This window comes from Ictidomys tridecemlineatus, chromosome 3, assembly GCF_052094955.1.
Source record: "Ictidomys tridecemlineatus isolate mIctTri1 chromosome 3, mIctTri1.hap1, whole genome shotgun sequence".
NCBI classification, from domain to species: domain Eukaryota; kingdom Metazoa; phylum Chordata; class Mammalia; order Rodentia; family Sciuridae; genus Ictidomys; species Ictidomys tridecemlineatus.
Genome location: NC_135479.1, coordinates 5,241,215 through 5,260,555, shown reverse-complemented (window position 1 = coordinate 5,260,555; position 19,341 = coordinate 5,241,215). Strand labels below are relative to the sequence as shown.

Here is a 19,341-nt window from a genome sequence, read left to right as displayed (position 1 = left end):
ATCCCCATCAAGAGGCCAGTGAGTGAATGAGCTGCATAACCAGCTGACGGAGTACTCCTCAGCCATGAAGAGGATGCATGCAACAGCAGAGTTGAATTTCAAAACTGACATGCTGAAAGGAGACAAACACAAAGTACAAGCCTGAATGGGGCCATGTGTGTGAAATTCTAGAACAGGCAAAACTGACCATGGCAATAGATATCCAGTAAGTGGTTGCTTGGGAATGGGATTGTGTTGGTCTTTTTTTTTTTTTTTTTTGCTGTGACCAAAATACGTGACAAAAACAACTTAGAGGAAGAAAAGTTTATTTGGGGCTCATGGTTCCGGAGGTTCCGTCCATGGTTGGCTGATTCCATTGCTCTGGGCCGGAGGCGAGGCAGGGCATCATGGCAGAAGGACCTGGGGGGAGGAGAGCTGTCAGCTCATGGCAGTCAGGGAGCCAAGAGCAAGAGCGAGGAACTGGGGACAAAATGTAATTCCCTAAGGGCATGTCCCCAGTGACCTACTTCCTCCAGCCTTGCCTTACCTGCCTGGAGTTAGCACACAGTAATCTATTCAAGTTATCAATCTGCCACGGATGATGTCACGTCTCCAATAATCCAATCATCTCACCTCTGAACGTTTTTGCATTGTCACTTGAGCTTTTCAGGGGGTACCTCATGTCTAAACCATAATAGGGGTCCTGGTGGGGATTGACTGGAAAGGGACACGAGGGAACTTTCCATGTCCTGATAGGCATTTGTCAAAACTGATGGAACAAGCGGGCACAGTGGTGCAGGCCTGTAATCCCAGTAATTTGGGAGGCTGAGGCAGGAGTATCACAAGTTTAAGGCCAGCCTCAGCTGTTAAGTAAGACCCTCAGCAACTTAGTGAGATCCTGTCTCAAAATACTACTACTAATAATAATAATAATAAAAAAAGACTGGGGATGTAGCTCAAGGGTAAAGCACCCTGGGTTCAATCCACAGTACTGAAAACAAAACAAAACAGGATGACTGAACAGTAAGTGGCTTCGGATCTGAGGGCTAATTGTATGTGAATTTTACCTCAGCAAGAAAAAAAAAATCCATAGGAGGAAAACAGAAAGGGACAGGGTGAGGAGACAAAAACTGGTGAGGGGTTTCAACAGGGTTAGGCTGAGAACAGAGGAGAATGATAATGAGAATCAATGTCACAGAACAGAACTGCGGTGGACCTGCAGCACAGAATTCCAAAAAGAAGTCACATGACTGGAGCTGGGGATGTGGCTCAAGCGGTAGCGCGCTCGCTTGGCATGTCCTCAGCACCACATACAAACAAAGATGTGTCCGCCGAGAACTAAGAAAAAATAAAAATAAATAAATATTTAAAAATTCTCTCTCTCTCTCTCTTAAAAAAAAGAAAAAAAAAGAAGTCACATGATTTTCTCCAGATTCTGCAAAAGGTCAGAGCACAGAGCTGAAATGTGTATAGTGACAGCAGATCTGGAGCACCCCCGCCCCATCTTCCCACCTGCTGCACAGAGAGACTGTAGCCCTCCTCATCCTCCACGTCACGGACTGTAGCCTCCTCATTCTCCACGTCACGGAGATTAGAGGCTCCTTTTCTGGAGCAATGGAACCAGGCTCTGGACCAAGGCACATCAGGTACTTGAGGTGGTAGGGATTAGTCACTGGTCAGAAAACAAGGCTATTAAGTTAAAGTCCACCTGAACAAAGAGACCTTAGGCCCCTTTCCTGGCCCAGCACCCATCACATCAGCCTGCAGCCCTCAGGAATAGACTAGACTTCTCTGAACTAACAAAATGACCTCAGGGGAATAGTCTGCTGGTACTGATTATTCAGGCTCCAGGTCTTTGTTAGGGCTCCAGGTCATCTCACAGTGAAGCCCAATAGTTTGACCAACTACTCCATTTGCTGAGCTTGCAATTGATGCCAGGAAGTAAATGGGTGCTCTGAATGCAGAGACTCCTCAGTAGGCAGGCACTTCACCAGTGAGCCACATCCCCAGCCCTTTCTGTTTTTTTAAGGCAGAATCTTGGCTGAATTGTTGAGACTGATTCGAACTTGTGATCCTCCTGTTTCAGCCTCCCAAGTGGCTGGGATTATAGGTGTGCGCCACTGTGCTGGGCGAGTGCTTCAAACATAAAAATAAGTAAAATAAAGGTATTGTGTCCATCTACAGCTAAAAATATTTTTTAAAAAAGAAAGGTAAAAGATATTGCAACCATGAAGCAAAACCAAGATGATATATAAAAAGGAAAAAAAAAATCAGCCAGGTGTGGTGGCACATTGCACAGTGGCTCAGGAGGCTGAGATAGAGGTCAAAGCCAGCCTTAGCAATGGTGAAGCACTATGCAACTCAGTGAGACCCTGTCTCTAAATAAAATACAAAATAGGACTCGGGGTGTGGCTTAGTGGTTGGATGCCCTTGAATTCAATCCCTGGTATCAAAAAAAAAAAGGGCGGGGGGAGGGGAATATCAGAACTAAAAGAGGTCTTGGGAATTTAAATATGGTAGTAGAAAAGCAAAGTTCCACTGGAACACTGGAAGATAAGCAGAGGCAATCACCCAGAGAGTCAAACGAGATAAAGTGATAGAATACAAGAGAGAAAGGATAATCCATTTATTTAAGGTTAGACATCTGAAAATAGCAATTTCAGACCAAATGAAGGGAAAGAAATTGTGAAAGAAACCACTTGAGACAGTTTCTCAGCTTAAAAAGGTCCATAAGAGGCCCATCAATGAACAAAAGACCCATAATGATGGGCACCGCCATGGACTTGCAGCACATCAGGGAGAGTGAAGACCCAGCTTGAAGAGGCTGCTCCGGTCACTGCAGTAAGGCCACATACTCCCCAGCCCAGAGGTCTTGCTCATCTCTGTGGCCTCCCCCAACTCCTGCTCCAACTCAGCCCAAAGGTATTAGGAATCAGGTCACCAGAGGAGCAGCTGGCCTGTGTGTCCAGCACCAGGCATTCTGGGCTTCCTCCCTCGCCACTGGAGAGTCCCTCTAACTGGAGACAGGCGTTGCCTGGAGCTGGTCTTGAGGTAGGACAAAAGAAATAAGAAAGAGCCAGGTGTGGTAGCACACACCTGTAATACCAGGAGCTTGGGAGGCTGAGGCAGGAGGATTTCAAGTTCAAAGCCAGCCTCATCAAAGGCGAGGTGCTAAGCAACTCAGTGAGACCCTGTCTCTAAATAAAATACCTAATAGGGCTGGGGTGTGGCTCAGTGGTTGAGTGCCTGTGGGTTCATTCCCCAGTACAAGAAAGAAAAAGAGAGAGAGGGAGTGGGGGGGGGGGAGAGGGAGGTGTAGAAAGGAGACATAGAGGAAGGACAAGAAATTGGGATTTTAACTCAGAAATTCTGCATACTTTTCAGACTTTTCATTCCCTTCCAGGTCTTCCAAGTCTGCTACTCCCAGCTTCCTGAAAAATCTGAAAATCTACCTGTTCAGTGTTGGTTAATCCCCTATGAGTTAGATTAAGCAAAGAGAGATATAATATCTTGAGGAAACTATAATTTAGGGGACTTTACAGCACTGTGTGGATTGGATAATGCAGATCATGTCAGCCTCAGGATCCAGAGAGTGACCAGAGATCACGACATTCCTACACAGCTTTCCATCCCCATCCGTCACCAAGTTTCCTTTCAAAGAAGAGCCAGGAACCCCAGAAATGTCTCTCTCTCTCTCTTTCTCTCTCTCCCCCATTCTCCCTTGAATGTGTATTTCTTGTTTAACCCCAAAGGAATCTCTCTCTTGAGATGGCCGTGGCGTTTCCCCTTGAATTTGTGTGTACTTTTCATATATATATATATATATATATATATATATATATATATATATATGTGTGTGTGTGTGTGTGTGTGTGTGTGTGTGTGTTGTAGATGGACACATTACCTTTATTTTACTTTATTTATTTTTATATGGTGCTGAGGTTCGGACCCAGGGCCTCATACGTGCTAGGTAAGCGCACCCCGCTGAGCCGCAGCCCCAGCCCTATATCCACTTTTCTAAATAAACCTGTGTGTACCTGAAATTCTTTTCCATCATGTAAGCCAAGGACCCCGCTGGTCCTGAGTCCAGCTTCCCCTCTCTCGGGAACTCCTCAGACCCTTCTTCAGAGGCACTTCTTCCCCAGCGACAGTCTGACCTGCTGGTGGTCAGTACCTCCCCACCTCCCTTAGTGTCCTTCCCCCTTACTTCTGCCCCCTCCTCACACCCTGCTGGCTGCCACTAGCCAGAGCTGGACTCCTGCATGTGGGCCTGTCCACCCCAGCAGCCCACACCCAGCCTCTTCCCTCTCCTCCCTCCCTGCCCATTTGAGACCCTCTTCCTCTTCTAGCCCTCAGTGTTCTCCTCCCCCCGCATCCTGGATCCACTCTCTCCTGGGCTGCGGGGCATGCCCTTCTCTCCTCCACTCAAACACACTCTGGTCTCCAATCCTGAAAGCTTCCCTTAGGCCTGTCCTCATTGGAACCACTGTCCTTGCCCCTCCTTCCTTTCTCCCTTCTTGGAGTGCTGAGTTTGGGGCCTGCTCTCAGACTTTGGCTATATCCCCACTTCCTCTGTAAGAAAATTGCTCTGTAGGAGGCCACAGGGACCTCCTGGGCAGATGCTGCCTTCCTGCCCCCCACCCTGGCCGCTTGATGGGCAGTGCTGGGCCCTGTGGACTCTCTCTTGCCACAGGGTGCGAGTAGGGCCCATGGAAACAGGGGTGTGGGGGAGGCAGAACTCCCCCCTGCATGCTCAGCATCTGGATGGCTGGGATCTCCTCCTTTCCCCTCTTGGGGCTCTCAACCCTGGTCCCTGCCTTATTGTCCCCTAACAGTGGCCCTTTCTGAAGCCCCATCCCTTGCTCTCTGCTCCCCGCTCTGTTCTCATTTCTGTGAGACTCCATGCACCTGGGCCTTTAGCCGAATCCTTCATCACATGTTCCCTGTGACTTGCCTTAGCCCTGGATCTCTCTCTCTCTCTTGGGTTTCTGGTAGCCACCTGCTGATGATGTCTCCTCTAGACTTGCCAGGGTGACCTCCATAGGACGTGCTGAAGCCAGCAAGTGCCCCAACCAGGTGGGCTCTGCTTGTCAATGTACCAAGCTGTCCTCAGTTTTCCCAGATTTTCATTTTGTGGCTGCCTCTTTTTTTTTTTTTTTTAATTTGTTTTTTAGTTGTAGAGGGACACAATACCTTATTTTATTTATTTATTAATTATTTTTTTATTTTTTTATTTTTTTTTAAAGAGAGAGGAGAGAGGGAGAGAGAGAGAGAGAGAGAGAGAGAGAGAGAGAGAGAGAGAGAGAGAGAGAGAGAATTTATTTATTTATTTATTTTAGTTCTCGGCGGACACAACATCTTTGTTGGTATGTGGTGCTGAGGATCGAACCCGGGCCGCACGCATGCCAGGCGAGCGTGCTACCGCTTGAGCCACATCCCCAGCCCCTATTTACTTATTTTTTAATGTTTTGCTGAGGATCAACCCAGTGCCTTAACGTGCTGGGCAAGCGCTCCACCCCTGAGCCCCAGCCCCAGCCCCAGCCCTGTAGCTGCATCTTGCTTGTCACTCGGGTCTGTGCCTCATCATTTCTCTGAGGGAGCAGTGCCTTTCCCAAGTTCTGCTGGAGGCCACCACAGGTCACCTACTTGGAGGGGTCTGGGAGGAACAGGATGGAGAATCAACGTTCAAGGCAAGTGGAGGGAGCTTTCTTCTGTGGGCATCAACCAGGCTGAGATGCACCGATGGGCCCCAGGGCCACTCCACACCCTGAGTTAAGGGCGACCCATGGAGAACAGCTCACGGTGCTTGACCTGGTCCCCATCCACCCCATCCACCCCAGGGTGTCCCAGGGGCCCCCCGTCCCTCACCCACCCCAACGCCCCCCACATACCTGGTTATTTCCTAAGCTCTTCCTGCAGACGGGAGCTCCCTGGGTCTGAGGGTTAGAGTCTTCAGCTTGGTCAGGAGGTCAGGGATGGACATCGGTTCCTCTTCATGGCCCCTGTCTCTCTGGGCCCAATTGGAGAGTAGTCTTTGGCTTATTCTCTCCCCTGCTTGAATTTTTTCCATCTGGGAGATTCTTAATGCTCCACTTACTCAAATAAAACCTGCACATGAACTGGGGAGCTGGAGGACCCAGGGAGTGTGTGGGGGGGGTGAAGTCCACTCACCCACCCTCCCCATCCTGCCCAGAAGCCAGGGAAGTCTCCAGGAAGCCAGGGTTAATCTTTAACCAAATACCGCCCCCCCCCCCCCCGCCCGCCCTTGGTGTTGGACACTGGCCACATGAACCTGGGCTGCCAGGGGTCTGAAGTACCAGGCTCAGCAATCTCAGGGCCCTGCTCTGTCCTGGTGCACAGTGGAGTGGGGCCTGGTAAGGATAGCTGAGCTGGGCACAGCTCCACTCTGGAGACCTTGTGGTCAGCGTACAAATAGGTAAAAGGCCCGTTTGCTGACTCTGTGGGTTTGGATGGAATAATAAAAGAAGAGGCGGGGACTCGAGTGCCAGTTTCTCCACTCCAGCCTCTTGGCTCTCTGTGCTTCTCACTCCTGGGACACCTGGGACCAGCCCAGGGGGATTGAGGCCAGAGGAGCAGATGAGAATGAAGGCCTCCTTGCCTCCCTCTCTCGGTTCCCTCTTGCCCAGTTTCCCATCTCTGGCTCCTTTCCTGCACAATCCCAGGCAGCCTCAGGTGGCATTCAAGGCACCAACTGCCTTTCCCACGGGTGAGACACCCAACACACAGGGCCAAACAGTGGCCAGTCCTTGCTTCCACAAAGCAGCAGGGGGCTGGCCTCCGAGTTCTCCCTGGGCTGGAATGCCCTCTCCCCAGCCTCTGCCCTCCATGGGGAGAACCACAGACTCCAGGGGCTTCAGGAATGTCCCCGGCCCAGTGTCCTGAGAACCCCTTGATGTTGACTAGGTCGAGCTTTTTGCCCAGGCCACTTCCCTGTGTGTGTGTGTGTGTGTGTGTGTGGGAGAGAGAGAGAGAGAGAGAGAGAGAGAGATTGACCTGCCAGTCAGCACGTGCATTCATTTGTTCATTAAACACTCAACACGTTGGCCGCTGTTGGAGGCTCCGCTTGTAGGAAGGAGCAGGACAGCCAGGTTGTCTGTCTGTGGACCTACAGGGACTGCGTCTGCTCCACCCTCCCTGCTCACCACTGCCCAACTCAGGCACAGTTCACTTGGGGCAAGTTGGAGGGGACAGGGTTTGGTGCCTGAGGGAGGGAGGAGGGGGACTGGAATGCCTGTGGGGATAGGGCCACTGACTGAGAACAGTTGGCCACTTCCCAGCTTCAGCTTAATCCCCTGGGCAAACAGCAGAGGGCCACCCAGGCTCAGCTTCAAAAGGCCAGGTGGGGGTGGGCCGTGGTGGAGGAGGTGAGCTGATGGGGGTGTGCAGGCCACAAGCCTGTCTAGTTCCTGGTATTCTTGCTTCCTGAGGGCTCAGCTAAGCTGCTTCCTTCTAGGGGGAAGAGGGCTGGGCCTCTAGTCCTACCCTCAAAAGAGGGTATTATGGTGGGGCCCGGGGCCAGCAGTTGAGGGCTGCAGGGGAGCTGAAGGGGCCAGCAGAGAGACCTGGGGCCTGGCTTCCCCCTTTGCTTACTGTACATCCCCACCTTTCCCTGCCTGGCTTCTGGGGTCAGTATCCTTCCAGCTGGTCCCACACAGGGAAAGTTCAGGCCCCAACATGCCCACCCTTTGAGGTGGCTGTGACCCACACCACTTGGACGCAACAGAGAGGCGTGGACACAACGGGGGAGGAAGGCAACCTGTGGGCTCCCGTGCGCTTCACTCCCTGCCCTGCAGCTCACACTGGTCAGCCTGGCCCTGGGCCCTGCATGGGTGGCCTCATAAGCCCCCTCCTCTGCCTAGGTCCTCCCTTCCCTTGTCACCTGTGTTTGCTTCCTCCTCCACACACAAGAATGTGTCAGCAGGACCTGGGCCCTGGCCCACCCCATTGTTAACAACACCCTATTCCCCACCCTGACAGGCCCAGGCCTGCCCCTGGGGCCAGCCGCTGCCCCCTGCTGGAGTCCAAATACACCTGTTTACCTTTGGGCCTGAGCCCAGGGCGGAGCAGCAGTGACTCCTAGCACCCCTGCCTGCCCTCCAGCTCCCCCTTGTCCTTCGTGGTTTGGGTCCTAGGTATGGGTTGTCTGTGCCAGGGGTGGGGGTGGGAACAATTCCCTCTCCAGGTCTAGCTCAGCTCTGCAGGGGGCCTGGCCAGTTTGTTCCAGGAAAGCAGGATAAAGTATGGGACCAAGGGGATCCCCAGGGGACTTCCATACCCCCTGGGTGGCCTGTCCTATGGAATTGGAAGTGTCCTGGGAAGGGAGGAGGAAGCCTCCAAAGTTCAGTAGCTGTCCTTTCTTCTCCCTTTCTAGAACCAGTTTTTCTGGCTGGGCTGGGGGGCAGATAGGAGAGGGGGTAGAGGGTAAAGGCAGGACACTGGGGACAGGAGAGTGGCTCATTCCCTTAGGAAAGAGAATGAATGCCTCAGGCACTGGTCACTGCAAAAGGGGTTTGCATCCTGGAATGAAACCGGCTCAGAGAACTTGAATCATAAACTTAAAGCCACACAGCTTAAATGAGGTAGAACAGCAAAGGTATCATGTGATGTAGATCATAATGCCGGTGCAGAGAGGAGCTCTTGGGGGGAAGCCTGCAGAATTTGGATGAACTCTGTGCCTTGGATGAGATCATCAATTCTGATTTTGATGGCTATGTAGACATGTCCCTGTTTTGGTTTTTTTTTTTTTTTTATTTTTTTTTTTAGTTGTAGATGGACACAATACCTTTACTTTTATTTATTTTTATATGGTGCTGAGGATCGAACTCAGTGCTTCACACGTGCTAGGTGAGCACTCTACCACTGAGCCACAACCCCAGCCTGACATGTCCCTGTTTTATGGAAATGCACACTGAAGTATTTAGTGATAAGAGGGTGTCATGTTTGCAACTTGTTGTTGAGTGGTACAAAATATAATTTGGTTGAGATTACACTGAATCTATAAATAAATAGGAGGTAAATGAACATTTTTTTTTTTTAAAAAGCCACCCTGCTAAGGGGCAGGTGGGAATGAAAAGGCATGTAAAGATGGGTGCTTTCCCTACCACTGACGCTGCCTGCAAGCCCCCTCCAGAGCCCCCTCGCAGGTTTGGCTGCACATTGGAAGTGTCTGGGGACTTTAAAAATGCAGATGCTGCTGGGCTGGGGATGTGGCTCAAGCGGTATTGCGCTCACCTGGCATGCATGCGGCCCAGGGTTTGATTCTCAGCACCACATACAAAGATGTTGTGTCCGCCGAAAACTAAAAAAAATAAATATTAAAAAAAATTTAAAAAAAAATGCAGATACTGGGGCCCCATTCCAGAGATTTTACTCTGGTTGGTCCACAAGCAGCTTGGGCAAGTTCAGCCAGGGGCACGCCTCACGCTGCCTCTATGGCCCTGTGCACAACCAGGTTCTGGTGACCCTGACATTGACCCCCCTTCCTCCCAGCATGGGCTAGGGCAGGCAGTGACTCGCCCGCTATCAATCCATGGTGTACCCACCTTGGCCAGGGCTGGAGGCTGATCCTGGGTGTTAGTGAAGAGGCTGGACTCCCCTTCTCCTTGTTCCCTTAATGCCGGCCGGCCGTGGCCCCTGGAAAGGTAGGGGTATGATGGGTGGTGGGGAGAGAGAAGGAGCTGTTGGAGTGGAGGCCTGCTGGGGCAGTCCTCTCTGTGTAAAGGGGACAGGGACTGACTTCTGGGAAACAGTAAGGCCCCAACCCTGCCTGTCCTGCAGTGTGTGTGACCTTCTGAAATATTTGGAATAATTAGCAAGTGAAAGCAGCAAGTTAGACTGAGGAGTGCCAGGCTGGCCTACAGCCCAACTCAGGACAGAGCAAGAAAGGGACCCGGGAGAAAGAAGTCCATGGAGGCTGGGCAGGATTGCTCAGGACAGTGCCCATTTTTTGCTGTGTGTGTGTGTGTGTGTGTGCGCGCGTGCGTGCCTGACATCTGCTCACGGGGGTGGGGGCCGGGGCCGGGGATGGCTGCACACCAGAGAGGCATGTATGTGGGGTTGGGTGGGGATTGAGTAGGGAGGTAGGTAACAGACAAAACTAGGGTAAGGGGACCGAATGGTGCCGGCTGTCACCTAGAGACAGGTACCGTGCCTCAGTTTCCCCATCAGGACTCTAGTAACCTGGTCCCTCATAGAGTGGACCTGGTGGTGTGACTGAGGGCAGAGGGTCAGAGCACCCTATGCCCATTCCCTAGTGGCCTTCTTCCTCCCCAAACTGGCACTGGGTCAGGTCAGGTCAACGCATGCCAGAGTGGGAAACTGGGGCCCTCAGACCTCACACTCCATCCCTCCAGGAGAGGACCTAGCCAGGGAGGTGCTGGACTGGACGCAGGCCCAGGCCGTGGCTGCTGACTCTTGACAGGCAGGCGGGCGAGCCCAGGCAGGCCCTTGTGGTGGGGTGTAGCGTGAGTCCCTGGGGCCCGGTGGGGAGGCAAACCTCCTCCCTTTGTCCCCTACTCCCCTGGGGTTCTGGGCTCAGTTCTCCCCATTGCGCAGATGGAGGCGCTGAGGCCCAGGCTGCAGGGGACTCCTGAGAGCCGCTTCTTGGTCCTTTCCTCCCAAGGGACACTGAGGTCGTGGGGAGTTCCATGGGGGGGTCCCTCTGCAGATCCCCATCTTTCTTCCAGTCACTCCTCCTCGGGCAGCCCCTCCCCACAAAACCACCTGGCCCTCTTCTTTCCCAAAGAAAGCTGTGTAGACATCCTTTTTCAGATTTTTAAAAAATTTAGTTTAAAAAATTTTTATTGTAAATAACTTTCCATGAAAAAGGTTAAATTGCCCCATGCGGAGGGTGGATGCTGGATGTAGCCCTGGGTGGAGCAAGACCCCAACCCCAAGTGAGGGGAGGGGCATGGGGCTGCCCCCTTCCTGGTCCCAGTGGTCCCAGCAAGCTCAGTCCCTCCCAGTTAAGTCTTAGCTACAGCTACTCACTACATTAGTCTGTCTGTCCCCCCTGCAGCTTGGCTGCCGGGCCCTAACTCCCCAAACCTCAACTTCCTGCTGCTCTTAGCCTCAAGTCAGGCCCAAAGATTAGGGATTGACATCCTCGTCCTACCCCTAAGGATGGGGTCAGGTGAAGACCCAGAGGCCTTAGAGAGCATCTCCTTGCCCTACCTTGTGCCCCCACCTCATTTCTGCCTCCTCTGGGCCCCCTCCCCCAGTCCATCCCCTGCCACACTCCACCCCAGCCCCCACTGCCCTGGCCCCAGGGAGGCTCTGTGGAGAGAGGTCCCCAGGGGGTTAATTTGCTGTCACCTAATTAGCATTTGTTGTACCTGGGAACTTTCTCTGGATAGAGACCTGGGGAAGCAGGAGGGAGTCGGGAGAGGGGTGAAGTGGAAGAGCTCTGGGGAGGGCCCTATTCTGCTCCTCCCCAGCCTTGCCAGGCCCCTCCAGGCCCAGTTCCTGGGGTGGGGAGTCGAGGATCAATGAAACACTGTGTAGAGGGGGGCTGATGAGAGGAGGCGGCAATTCCGGTCCTGGGCCCCCAGTTCTCAGCCTCCTGGGCTTGAATCTGAGGACATCCTGGGCTGGTGGCAGATGGCCTCGTGCAGCCAGCCTAGGGAAACGTGGCCCAGCCCCTGCCTGGGCGTGGGGTGTTCACAGGCCGTGTTTGGGGGCAGTTCTGGGCCCTGACCTGGGCACTGTCCGGAGGTGGGGTGGGGCCTTGCCTCTTACAAGAAGGCACCCACGCTGGCCCAGTCCTGCAGGTCAGCGGACAGGGTGGCATCCCCTGCCTCGAAGAGGGGCTCTGGGGGCAGGCAGCCACTGCCGCTCTCGTCCCAGGGGTGCTGCAGAAAGGATGTGGCCAGGAAGGTCTCATCGAAGTCCAGGCTGTCGGTAGCCTGCTCCGCTGGAGGACCCCAGGTAGTAGGGCAGTCAATGTGGTGGCCATGGACGGTGAGGTCTACGTCCCCGTGCAAGGTGGGGCTCAGTGGTGGGCTTAGCTCCAGGGCCTCCAGGGTGCTCAGCTCCCCGCCCAGAGTGCCAGCTTCGAAGATGGCCTCCCAGTCAAAGTTGCCTTTGAGAGGTTCCAGCTCTCCCTGCTCCTCCTGGGTCAGCAGCAGGGTGCTTGGGGGCCGCAGGACCTTGGCCACCCGCTTGGGCAGCGGCTGCTTGCGTTTATGCCCAAGCCTGCCCTCGCCCGCTCCCCAGCCCACCTCCCCCGTGGCCTCCTCAAACTCCCGCAGCAGCTGCTGGGCCTCGGTGTTCACGGTCAGCGGGCCAGCCCAGGGGGTGGTGCTGGGCTCCTGCACAGCTTGGCGGGCAAAAGCCGGGTGGATGTGGACTGAGGGCAGCCGCCGCTTCTTGAAGGCCCCGCTCAGCAAGCGCTCAGCGTACTGGGGGTCGATGCGCCAGAAGCCCCCCTTGCCTGGCTCATCCTTCTCCCGAGGCACTTTGATGAAGCACTTGTTCAGCGACAGGTTGTGGCGGATGGAATTCTGGGCACAGGGAGAGAACAAGGGAAGGAACCACTGGGTCAATGGGGACAGTGGTGATGGAGTGGCGCCCAGTGCTCCTGCACACTCCCCCCATCTTCTCTGTGATGGGGGAAGGGAGGACAGACCTACTGCTCTGACCAGGCGGCTGCAGCTCTGGGACACCAGCCACAGGGCACTGGGAGCCTGGAGTGCTGTCGGGGGCTTTTGTTCTCTGTTGCTGGGATATCTGCCTGCTCAGTCATCCGAGCTCTGAGCTGCAGGGTGGCTCTCAGTGCCACCCCCGTCGCCTGCCCTCCCTCCCTTACCCTGGTGCTTGCGGCCCCTGGCCAAAGCCCCTGGCTCCCCCAGGGCCTGGACTGCCCTATCCCCTCTGCCTGGCCTGGCCAGTCCTCCCAGTGAAGTGAGTGAGTGGATCAAGGGAGGGGGCTGGGTGTACAAGGATGGTATGTGTGTGTGTGTGTTGGAAGGGGTGGATCTGGTGACTTTCCTTGTTTGTTGAGTAGGCTGCTGGCCTGGTCCTTCACCCCCCGCAGCCATCTCTTCCCATCCCAAGCTCAGTTGATTATTATCCAGCCAGGAGCATAGGGTTTGAGCTGGGGGCTTGAGCTGCACAGGCCTAGGGTAGATCTTCTGTGAGGGCATGAGTGGCTGGGGACTGTGTTTCTGTGGCCTGGCCCTTTTGGGTGCCCCAGGGAAGGGTGGGCATCCCTAGGTTTCTGTCTCCAACTAGCCCTGGATCCTGACTGTTGAAGACTCTCGGAGCGATGTCTACTCAGCCTCAAACCCAAGGTTCCCCTGCCTTGTCCATTCTTGGCTGCCTGGTTTTGTCCTACCCATGCTGGAGTATGGGGGCCTAGACCCGTACAGCAGGCAGATGGGTGGATAGTGCCCCCCAAGGTTGGGATGTTTACATGGTGGCCTGGGCCTCTTGGCTGCTCTGTGTCAGGTTCTGGAGACTTGGAACACAAGCCAGTGCAGCAGGCAGAGCCCCTGTGGAAACCACCTGGCTCAGGTAATTGTCTCCCCAGGGAGGCTGGGGAGAAGAGGGGGAGTAGAGGTGGGAAACTGGGGAGAGGTTAAAGTGGGGGCTGGGCGGCAGCTTTATGAAGGCCCAGACCCCCTCTGCTGAGGCAGCTGATCTTCACACCCCCAACCCTTCCCTCAAGTATCCTCCCCAAACCAACTGCAAAAAGGCAGGATGCAGAGCCTGACTAGGAGGCCACCTCCTTTCCATTTCTGAGTCTACCTCTGACAAACCACCCTTGGGCAGGACAGTGTCTAGGAATTCTAGGACTTGGGACAAGAATGTGCCCTCAGCCCATCACCCTCCCCAGGAGACTCTGCCCTGGTTTTGGGGCTGAGCCTGCAGGATGAAAAAATTCCTCCCCCTTTAACCTCAAAGGTCTTCAAGCTAAAGCCATCTGCCCTCAGGATATTGTCCCTGTTCCCTCTCTGGAAGTCAAAGGCGGTGAGTTCCAAGAACTGGGCTCCTTCGAGGACCTCAGAGGCCGCCCTCCCATGGAGGCCCTGGCTGCACGGTGCCTACTTGGCTTTGCAGATCTGGGATGAGTCCAATGAGGTGTGGGGAGGAGGGACTGGGGAGCAGGCAGATGCTGCCCGCGCCTCCCCTACCTGCCAGGTGGGATCAGCGTGGCGGAAATAGCAGAAGTTGTCCGTGATCCACTTGTAGATGGCCGACAGAGTGATCTTGGTGGCCTTGCTGGCCTGCATGGCCATACAGATGAGCGTGGCATAGGAGTAGGGAGGCTTCACGTGCGGGTTGGTGGCATAATCCACGTCGTCGGGGGGCGGGGCCTGCAGCCCCGGGGGCGCGCTCCGCGACGTGCACGACGACGTGGGCTTGCCTGGCGTGTGCGGCTGCCCCAGGCAGGCGGGGTCAGCCGCCATCGGGGACCCTGGCGCCGTTGAGCCTGACACCTTGTGGTAGCCATGGGGGTCCGTACCCCCAGGGGGGAGAGAGGGAGCCTTGGCGTTGAGAATGGAGAATTCCTGCAGCCACTGCAGGCTGGTCAGGCTGTCATCCAGGGCGTCCGGCTCCTCCAGGCAGCCCTCCGGCCCGGCCTCCTCCACCGGCCCTGCTCCCGAGAGGCGTAGCCAGCTCTCCGCCATATCTGCTGGGACTCTCCGAGGGGGCGGTCAACATCCACCGGCAGAGCTGAGTGACTTGCCGCGCTCTCTGCTCTCTGGCTCCCGCGGCTCCGGTTACACAGCTTCCTGAACGTGAACTTCCATCCCGCGACCCGGGAGTCTCTCCTCCCAAAACGAACGCGGTGCCTGCGGGACCACAGCGGGAGCTGAGTACTCTTCCCCCGTGGCGGAGGGGAGAGGGTGTGTGCCAGGGGGGGCGGCCGGGAAGCTCCCGTCGTGCCCTGGCTCCGACCCCCACGGCTCTGCCTGGCTCTCCCTGTTTCTCCTCGAGGTTTTACTGGCCACGCGAGGAAAGAGGGTAGGGCAGCCGAGAGAAGAGCGAAGATGGTAGGGTACCCCTCCCCTCTAAACAAATGGAAACGGGGTCGAAAAGTCTTGGGAGGGCAGTACGACAGGGTGGGGACAGGGCTGGTCCTTGAAAAGAGATATTAGGATGAGGGGTCACGGGAAGGGGACAAAGTTAAGGGGGGGCGGAAAGCGAGTTCTCCGAAACTCCTCAGATGTCAGTCTCTGAGCCCACTCCCTCCGGATACTGATGGGGGACCCGACTGGTACCGTTGCCCGCCCTTCCGTGGCCCACAGCTTTCCAATCCCTTACCTGGCTCAGAGCGCAGCCCGGGCCAGAGGAAGATTCTGGAAGAAGTTCCTCCCACCCCCCGCGGCTCTCTGCCCCAGCTCGAGGGCCCCAACAGAGCTTCTCGTCGCCCCCCCCCCGCCCGACGGCGCTTCTCTGAGCGCCAGCGGCCCCGGGACCGGCATTAAGTAGCCGCTCCAAAGGCTTCTCCTGCTGCCATGGCGACGCTCCGCCCCTATAAACAGCTTCCGCCACTCCCATTGGCCAACACGTCACCAAGGAGACCGCGGGCCCTTGCTACTCTCTCTGGCGGCAACTCTCTCGGAACTCGCTCCTTTGCCGCGCTCTCCCGCGCCACCCAGCCCCCTACCCGCCACCGCGTCCGAGATCGGCGCATTCCCGCCCGAGGGCCCCGCGCAGGGAACAGAATGGCGCGCGGCTCCTGCCCGAGGCCCCGGGAACCGCCTTCGTCCCCGTACCCGTCGAGTCTGGGCTGCTACTGAGGCGTTGATGGCCCTGGGACCGAGCCTGGGGTTCCAGGGGCCAAGGCAGGGAGCAGGCTCTGGCTCGGGAACCGTATCCTTGGGGTTTTCTTTCCTCCCCTCTGGGCCGCGAGTGGCACTTTCTCAGGTTTCTGCGGCCTTTCCCTTGCTCTCGACCCTGAGTGTCCTCTCTGGTGCCCGCAGCAGGTCTGACTCTCTGATGCCACCTGCCGCTCATATTCTCAAAACTGCCACACCGCTCGCAGACACCAAGGCGGTAGGGTAATCCATTGTTTCCCGGTAAGCAGCTTCCTCCGTCTCCGATCCTTAGCAAGGCTCCCGAAAGCCCCCACATTCCAGAGGCACCTGCAAAGGTGCCCTCCCTCCCTGATAGCAGAAGAAAGCCAGTGGGTAAAAGTCACCAACTTGCCAAATTCTCCTAGTGGGGTCATTTGCCCAGTTATTTTCACGATTTAAGTGATAGGAACCAAGACTAGGAGACACTGGGGATTAGCACTCCCTCTTCCCTCCCCCTGACCTCCCTCCTGTCACCAGCTTTCCTACTCTTTAATTATTGAGGAGCTGCAGTGTTGGGAGTTCTCCGGTTTAAAGCAGCTCTACCTAGGAGTACAGAGACAGAGGGCTGAAGGCTTGGTGCCCAGAAGGCCACGCAGAAAGCTAGACAGTGGGCTCCCACCCAGCAGCATGCCTCCCCTGCCCCTCTCTACTTCCAGATCCTCTCCAATAAACATTAAAGAGTACCTGAGGAACGCAGACCCACCACTGGCAAATGAGACTACTTGGTAGACAACAGCTCTCCTCCCCTTGTAAACAGTTTTATTCATGTTTAAAACCATGCAGCAATCCATAAATATTGCATTCTTGATGTCCCCACTGAAGTGTGCCCACAAGTGTACTCCAGAGTGAGGGGGGTACACAGATGGCACCAACAGCATCACACACGCACCCACACGCGCGCGCACACACACACACCAGGTGTGCAGGCCCTAAAGCAAAGTGAACAACTGGAATGCCTACAGGTGGTGAGACAGCGTAGTGTTTGGGTCGGTGCCCAGGAGTTGCCCCAGTGGGGGTATAAACTGGTGGGATGGAATTGAGTAGAGGGCAAAAAAGCTCTGTGAGGAAACCAGGATCACCAAAGCACCGCAGAGCATGAGAGAATGCAGACCTAAATCAGTGTGTGCCTTCAGGGAGAAGCCAGGCCCTATTCCACTCTCTGGGCAAATGCTGATAAGGTGACTCCGGATGATGATTAGGGGAGGAGGATGGCAGCTACCTGTCGCTCATCAGGCCAACTGAGGCCTACTCCTTTAGTTGGGCTGTTTCTGCTTGCCAAAATATGAGAACAAAGTTGGGGGTGGGGAGGAAACAGGAACTGAGCAACAAAGAGTAAAGGGCACTGTAGCCTGTGGTTGTCCCTGTGTGGAACCAGGTCTTCCTGGGAGAGGACCCAGTGCTTGCTGTGAGGGACAGACACTCTGGGAAGGGCTGCCAAAGGGCTTCCATTGGCCACTGTTTACCTGAATCTCCTGCATCTCAGTTATATGCCTAATCCTTCCAGGTCACTCCACATTGCAACTTCTGCTGGCAAGAGGAGGGGGCTTTGTGTCCCCTGCCTCCCAAGGGAAGAACCCTGTTGCCTAGTCATACTTCAAGGAAATCTGAAAGTGGGCTTATTGCTCAACATAAATTGGCTTAAATTTTAAGTATGGAAGGGGCCACACTCTCTGCAGCCAGACAGAAGGTGCAAAGGACCCACTGGGCACTGGGATTTTTTTTCTTTTGGGAAAGCTCTTTTAGGATAACAACTGCAAATCCTAAAAGACAACCCATGCCAGTGAGCCCAGCCTAAGGCTCTCCCACATCTCATCCTCACAAATATTTGTGTTTCCCAAACAATCCCCTTTTCCAAAAACCAGTGGACAAGGCATCTAGGCATCTGTTCAAGAATCACTGAGATGAGAAAGGTGTATCACTCAACGGCTTCTGGGCCAGCCTCACTGGCAGGCTTTGTTTATGTGCTGATTAGAATTGTATCTCTAAATCACCAATAAGCTTGTGGAGGCTGTACCTCCCCTTCACCTATCATGCTCAGAAATCTAGACAGCAGAGGAAAACACATAGGATGGAGAGGGTCCTGGACGTAAAGGCCCCAACACTGGCTCCCAGGCCACTGCCTGGTCTTAGCTCAAAGCTCTCCACCATTTCCTTTGGTGATCCTGGGCACCAGTTTGAGAACCACTGGTCCATATCTCAGCCTATTTTTTCAACTATTAAAAAAGGGGTGGAGATGGGGGCAAGAGGCGTAAGATTCTCCAGTCACACGGCTATAGTGAAGATGAAATAAGGTAAAGACAGTTCCAGTACTGTGCATATAGAGGTGGTCCAGAGACACGCTTCTTGAAATGTCACCTCTGGTGGAGTCCTAGGCCTTTCCTGCTGCACCTGATCAGAAGGCCTCTTGAAGGGTGATCATCATAACGAGGCTCTCAGATTCAGGGCCCCTTCTGAAGCAGACAGGCACATGAGGTGCAGGAGACAACTCTGCTACCAGAATGAAGACCTGGTTTTTTAACCAGCCTCTGGATGCCACCATCTTCCTTGTCCTTGAGAAAGGAGCTCCTAATGCTTTGTGATGAAAACCACATACAGTGCAAGATGGCCTCCCCTGACCACCATTGGTTATGAGGTGCCAGAGACTAGAAACTACCAGATGGGTGTTGGTAACAAAGCTTGATCTACCCCTGAAAGGAGAAAGAGATGCAGAACCACTAGCCCCAGGCTCTTGGCTCCACCTGCTGATCAGGTATAGCAGATGCAGTCCAGTCTCTACAAAGGGTCTCATGAGTTAGAGCTGTAGTTCTGCAGTTCATTGAGTGGCATCAGCTCACTGAGTAAGAAGGGCTTCCTGTCCCTTGTGAAAGGAAGGATCATGGTTACAGGAGACAAGTAGTGGAAGGAGGAGTGGCCTGAACTCCACATCCAGCTTTCATGTGAGTATAAAAGTCCACACTGATGTGCAAGCCTGGGAGGCCAGTGGTGCAGTGAGGACAGATGGAATGCAAGGACAGGGGTGCCCAGGTGCCAGGCAGGTGCTCTCAGACAGCCAAAGGACCCCAAACGCAGGCTCTGTTCTCGGGGTCCTCCAGGCTGCCAGATGATAAGCGCCGGTGCTGGATGTTCAGACAGCTGACAATGTTGTCATCTGACTGCCAGGTATCTGGAGAAGAAACATCAACGGTTACAGGAGCCCATCCAGCCTTGGCCAGGTCCACTTGGCATATCCAGTCGGGGAGCCTGGGAGTTTGATATGGAAGCTAGCAGGATGTGTGTGACCCGAAACTCCACAGAGTGTGCAAGTCTCAGAATACATGAGAAAGAACAGGGAGAAGCAGACGCTGACAATGTGGAAGAGCTGTTCCCGCCCTGGCAGGCCAGGTACAGTCACTACCATGGTGGCCCACAGACAGAGGGACATGACAGATGTTCCTTGTTTGTGAACTTACCCTAGGATCCACTTCGGTATGCTAATTATTTGGTTCTGGAGTTTGTCTATGTGTTGTGAGATAAGGGAAAAGAAACCGAGCCTAACTAT

General features: G+C 54.5%; 2 protein-coding genes and 1 long non-coding RNA gene across 14 annotated transcripts in view; all 3 read right to left on the bottom strand.

Annotated features, from left to right (window-relative positions):
- Positions 1-288: 288 nt before the first annotated feature.
- Positions 289-9,702, bottom strand: LOC120884017 (uncharacterized). 4 transcript variants are annotated; one of them, XR_013435921.1, is made up of 4 exons: positions 9,543-9,702; positions 9,232-9,298; positions 5,871-6,106; positions 289-399 (listed from the first exon to the last, which is right to left on the bottom strand). It is a non-coding gene; the product is annotated as an uncharacterized LOC120884017 (long non-coding RNA). The 4 variants fall into 4 exon arrangements; XR_013435923.1 differs by lacking the exon at positions 9,232-9,298 and having other exon boundaries at positions 9,543-9,557; XR_013435922.1 differs by lacking the exons at positions 9,232-9,298; positions 9,543-9,702 and adding an exon at positions 6,297-6,311.
- Positions 9,703-10,782: 1,080 nt separating this feature from the next.
- Positions 10,783-15,369, bottom strand: Foxj1 (forkhead box J1). The gene is made up of 3 exons (XM_021731243.3): positions 15,268-15,369; positions 14,133-14,795; positions 10,783-12,500 (listed from the first exon to the last, which is right to left on the bottom strand). Exons 2-3 carry the CDS (start codon positions 14,628-14,630, stop codon positions 11,733-11,735), a joined length of 1,266 nt encoding a protein of 421 aa, XP_021586918.2. The 5' UTR covers positions 14,631-14,795; positions 15,268-15,369; the 3' UTR covers positions 10,783-11,732.
- A 1,171-nt stretch (positions 15,370-16,540) lies between these two features.
- Positions 16,541-19,341, bottom strand: part of Rnf157 (ring finger protein 157) — a 69,345-nt gene continuing 66,544 nt past the window's right edge. For all 9 annotated transcript variants that reach the window (XM_078041635.1, XM_078041633.1, XM_078041637.1 and 6 more), the window contains one exon: positions 16,541-18,966. Coding sequence is in view for 3 of the 9 variants with exons in the window: in XM_078041633.1 (XP_077897759.1) it covers positions 18,845-18,966 (122 nt within the window). In the remaining 6 variants the exon portion in view is untranslated. The remainder of the gene's footprint in view (positions 18,967-19,341) is intronic.

Coding starts and splice junctions, on each gene's coding strand:
- Foxj1 (XM_021731243.3), bottom strand. CDS start 14,630: ATGGCGGAGAGCTGGCTACGCCTCTCGGGAGCAGGGCCGGTGGAGGAG. Junction 12,501..14,132: donor ACGCTGATCCCACCTGGCAG/GTAGGGGAGGCG, acceptor CCCTGTGCCCAG/AATTCCATCCGCCACAACCT.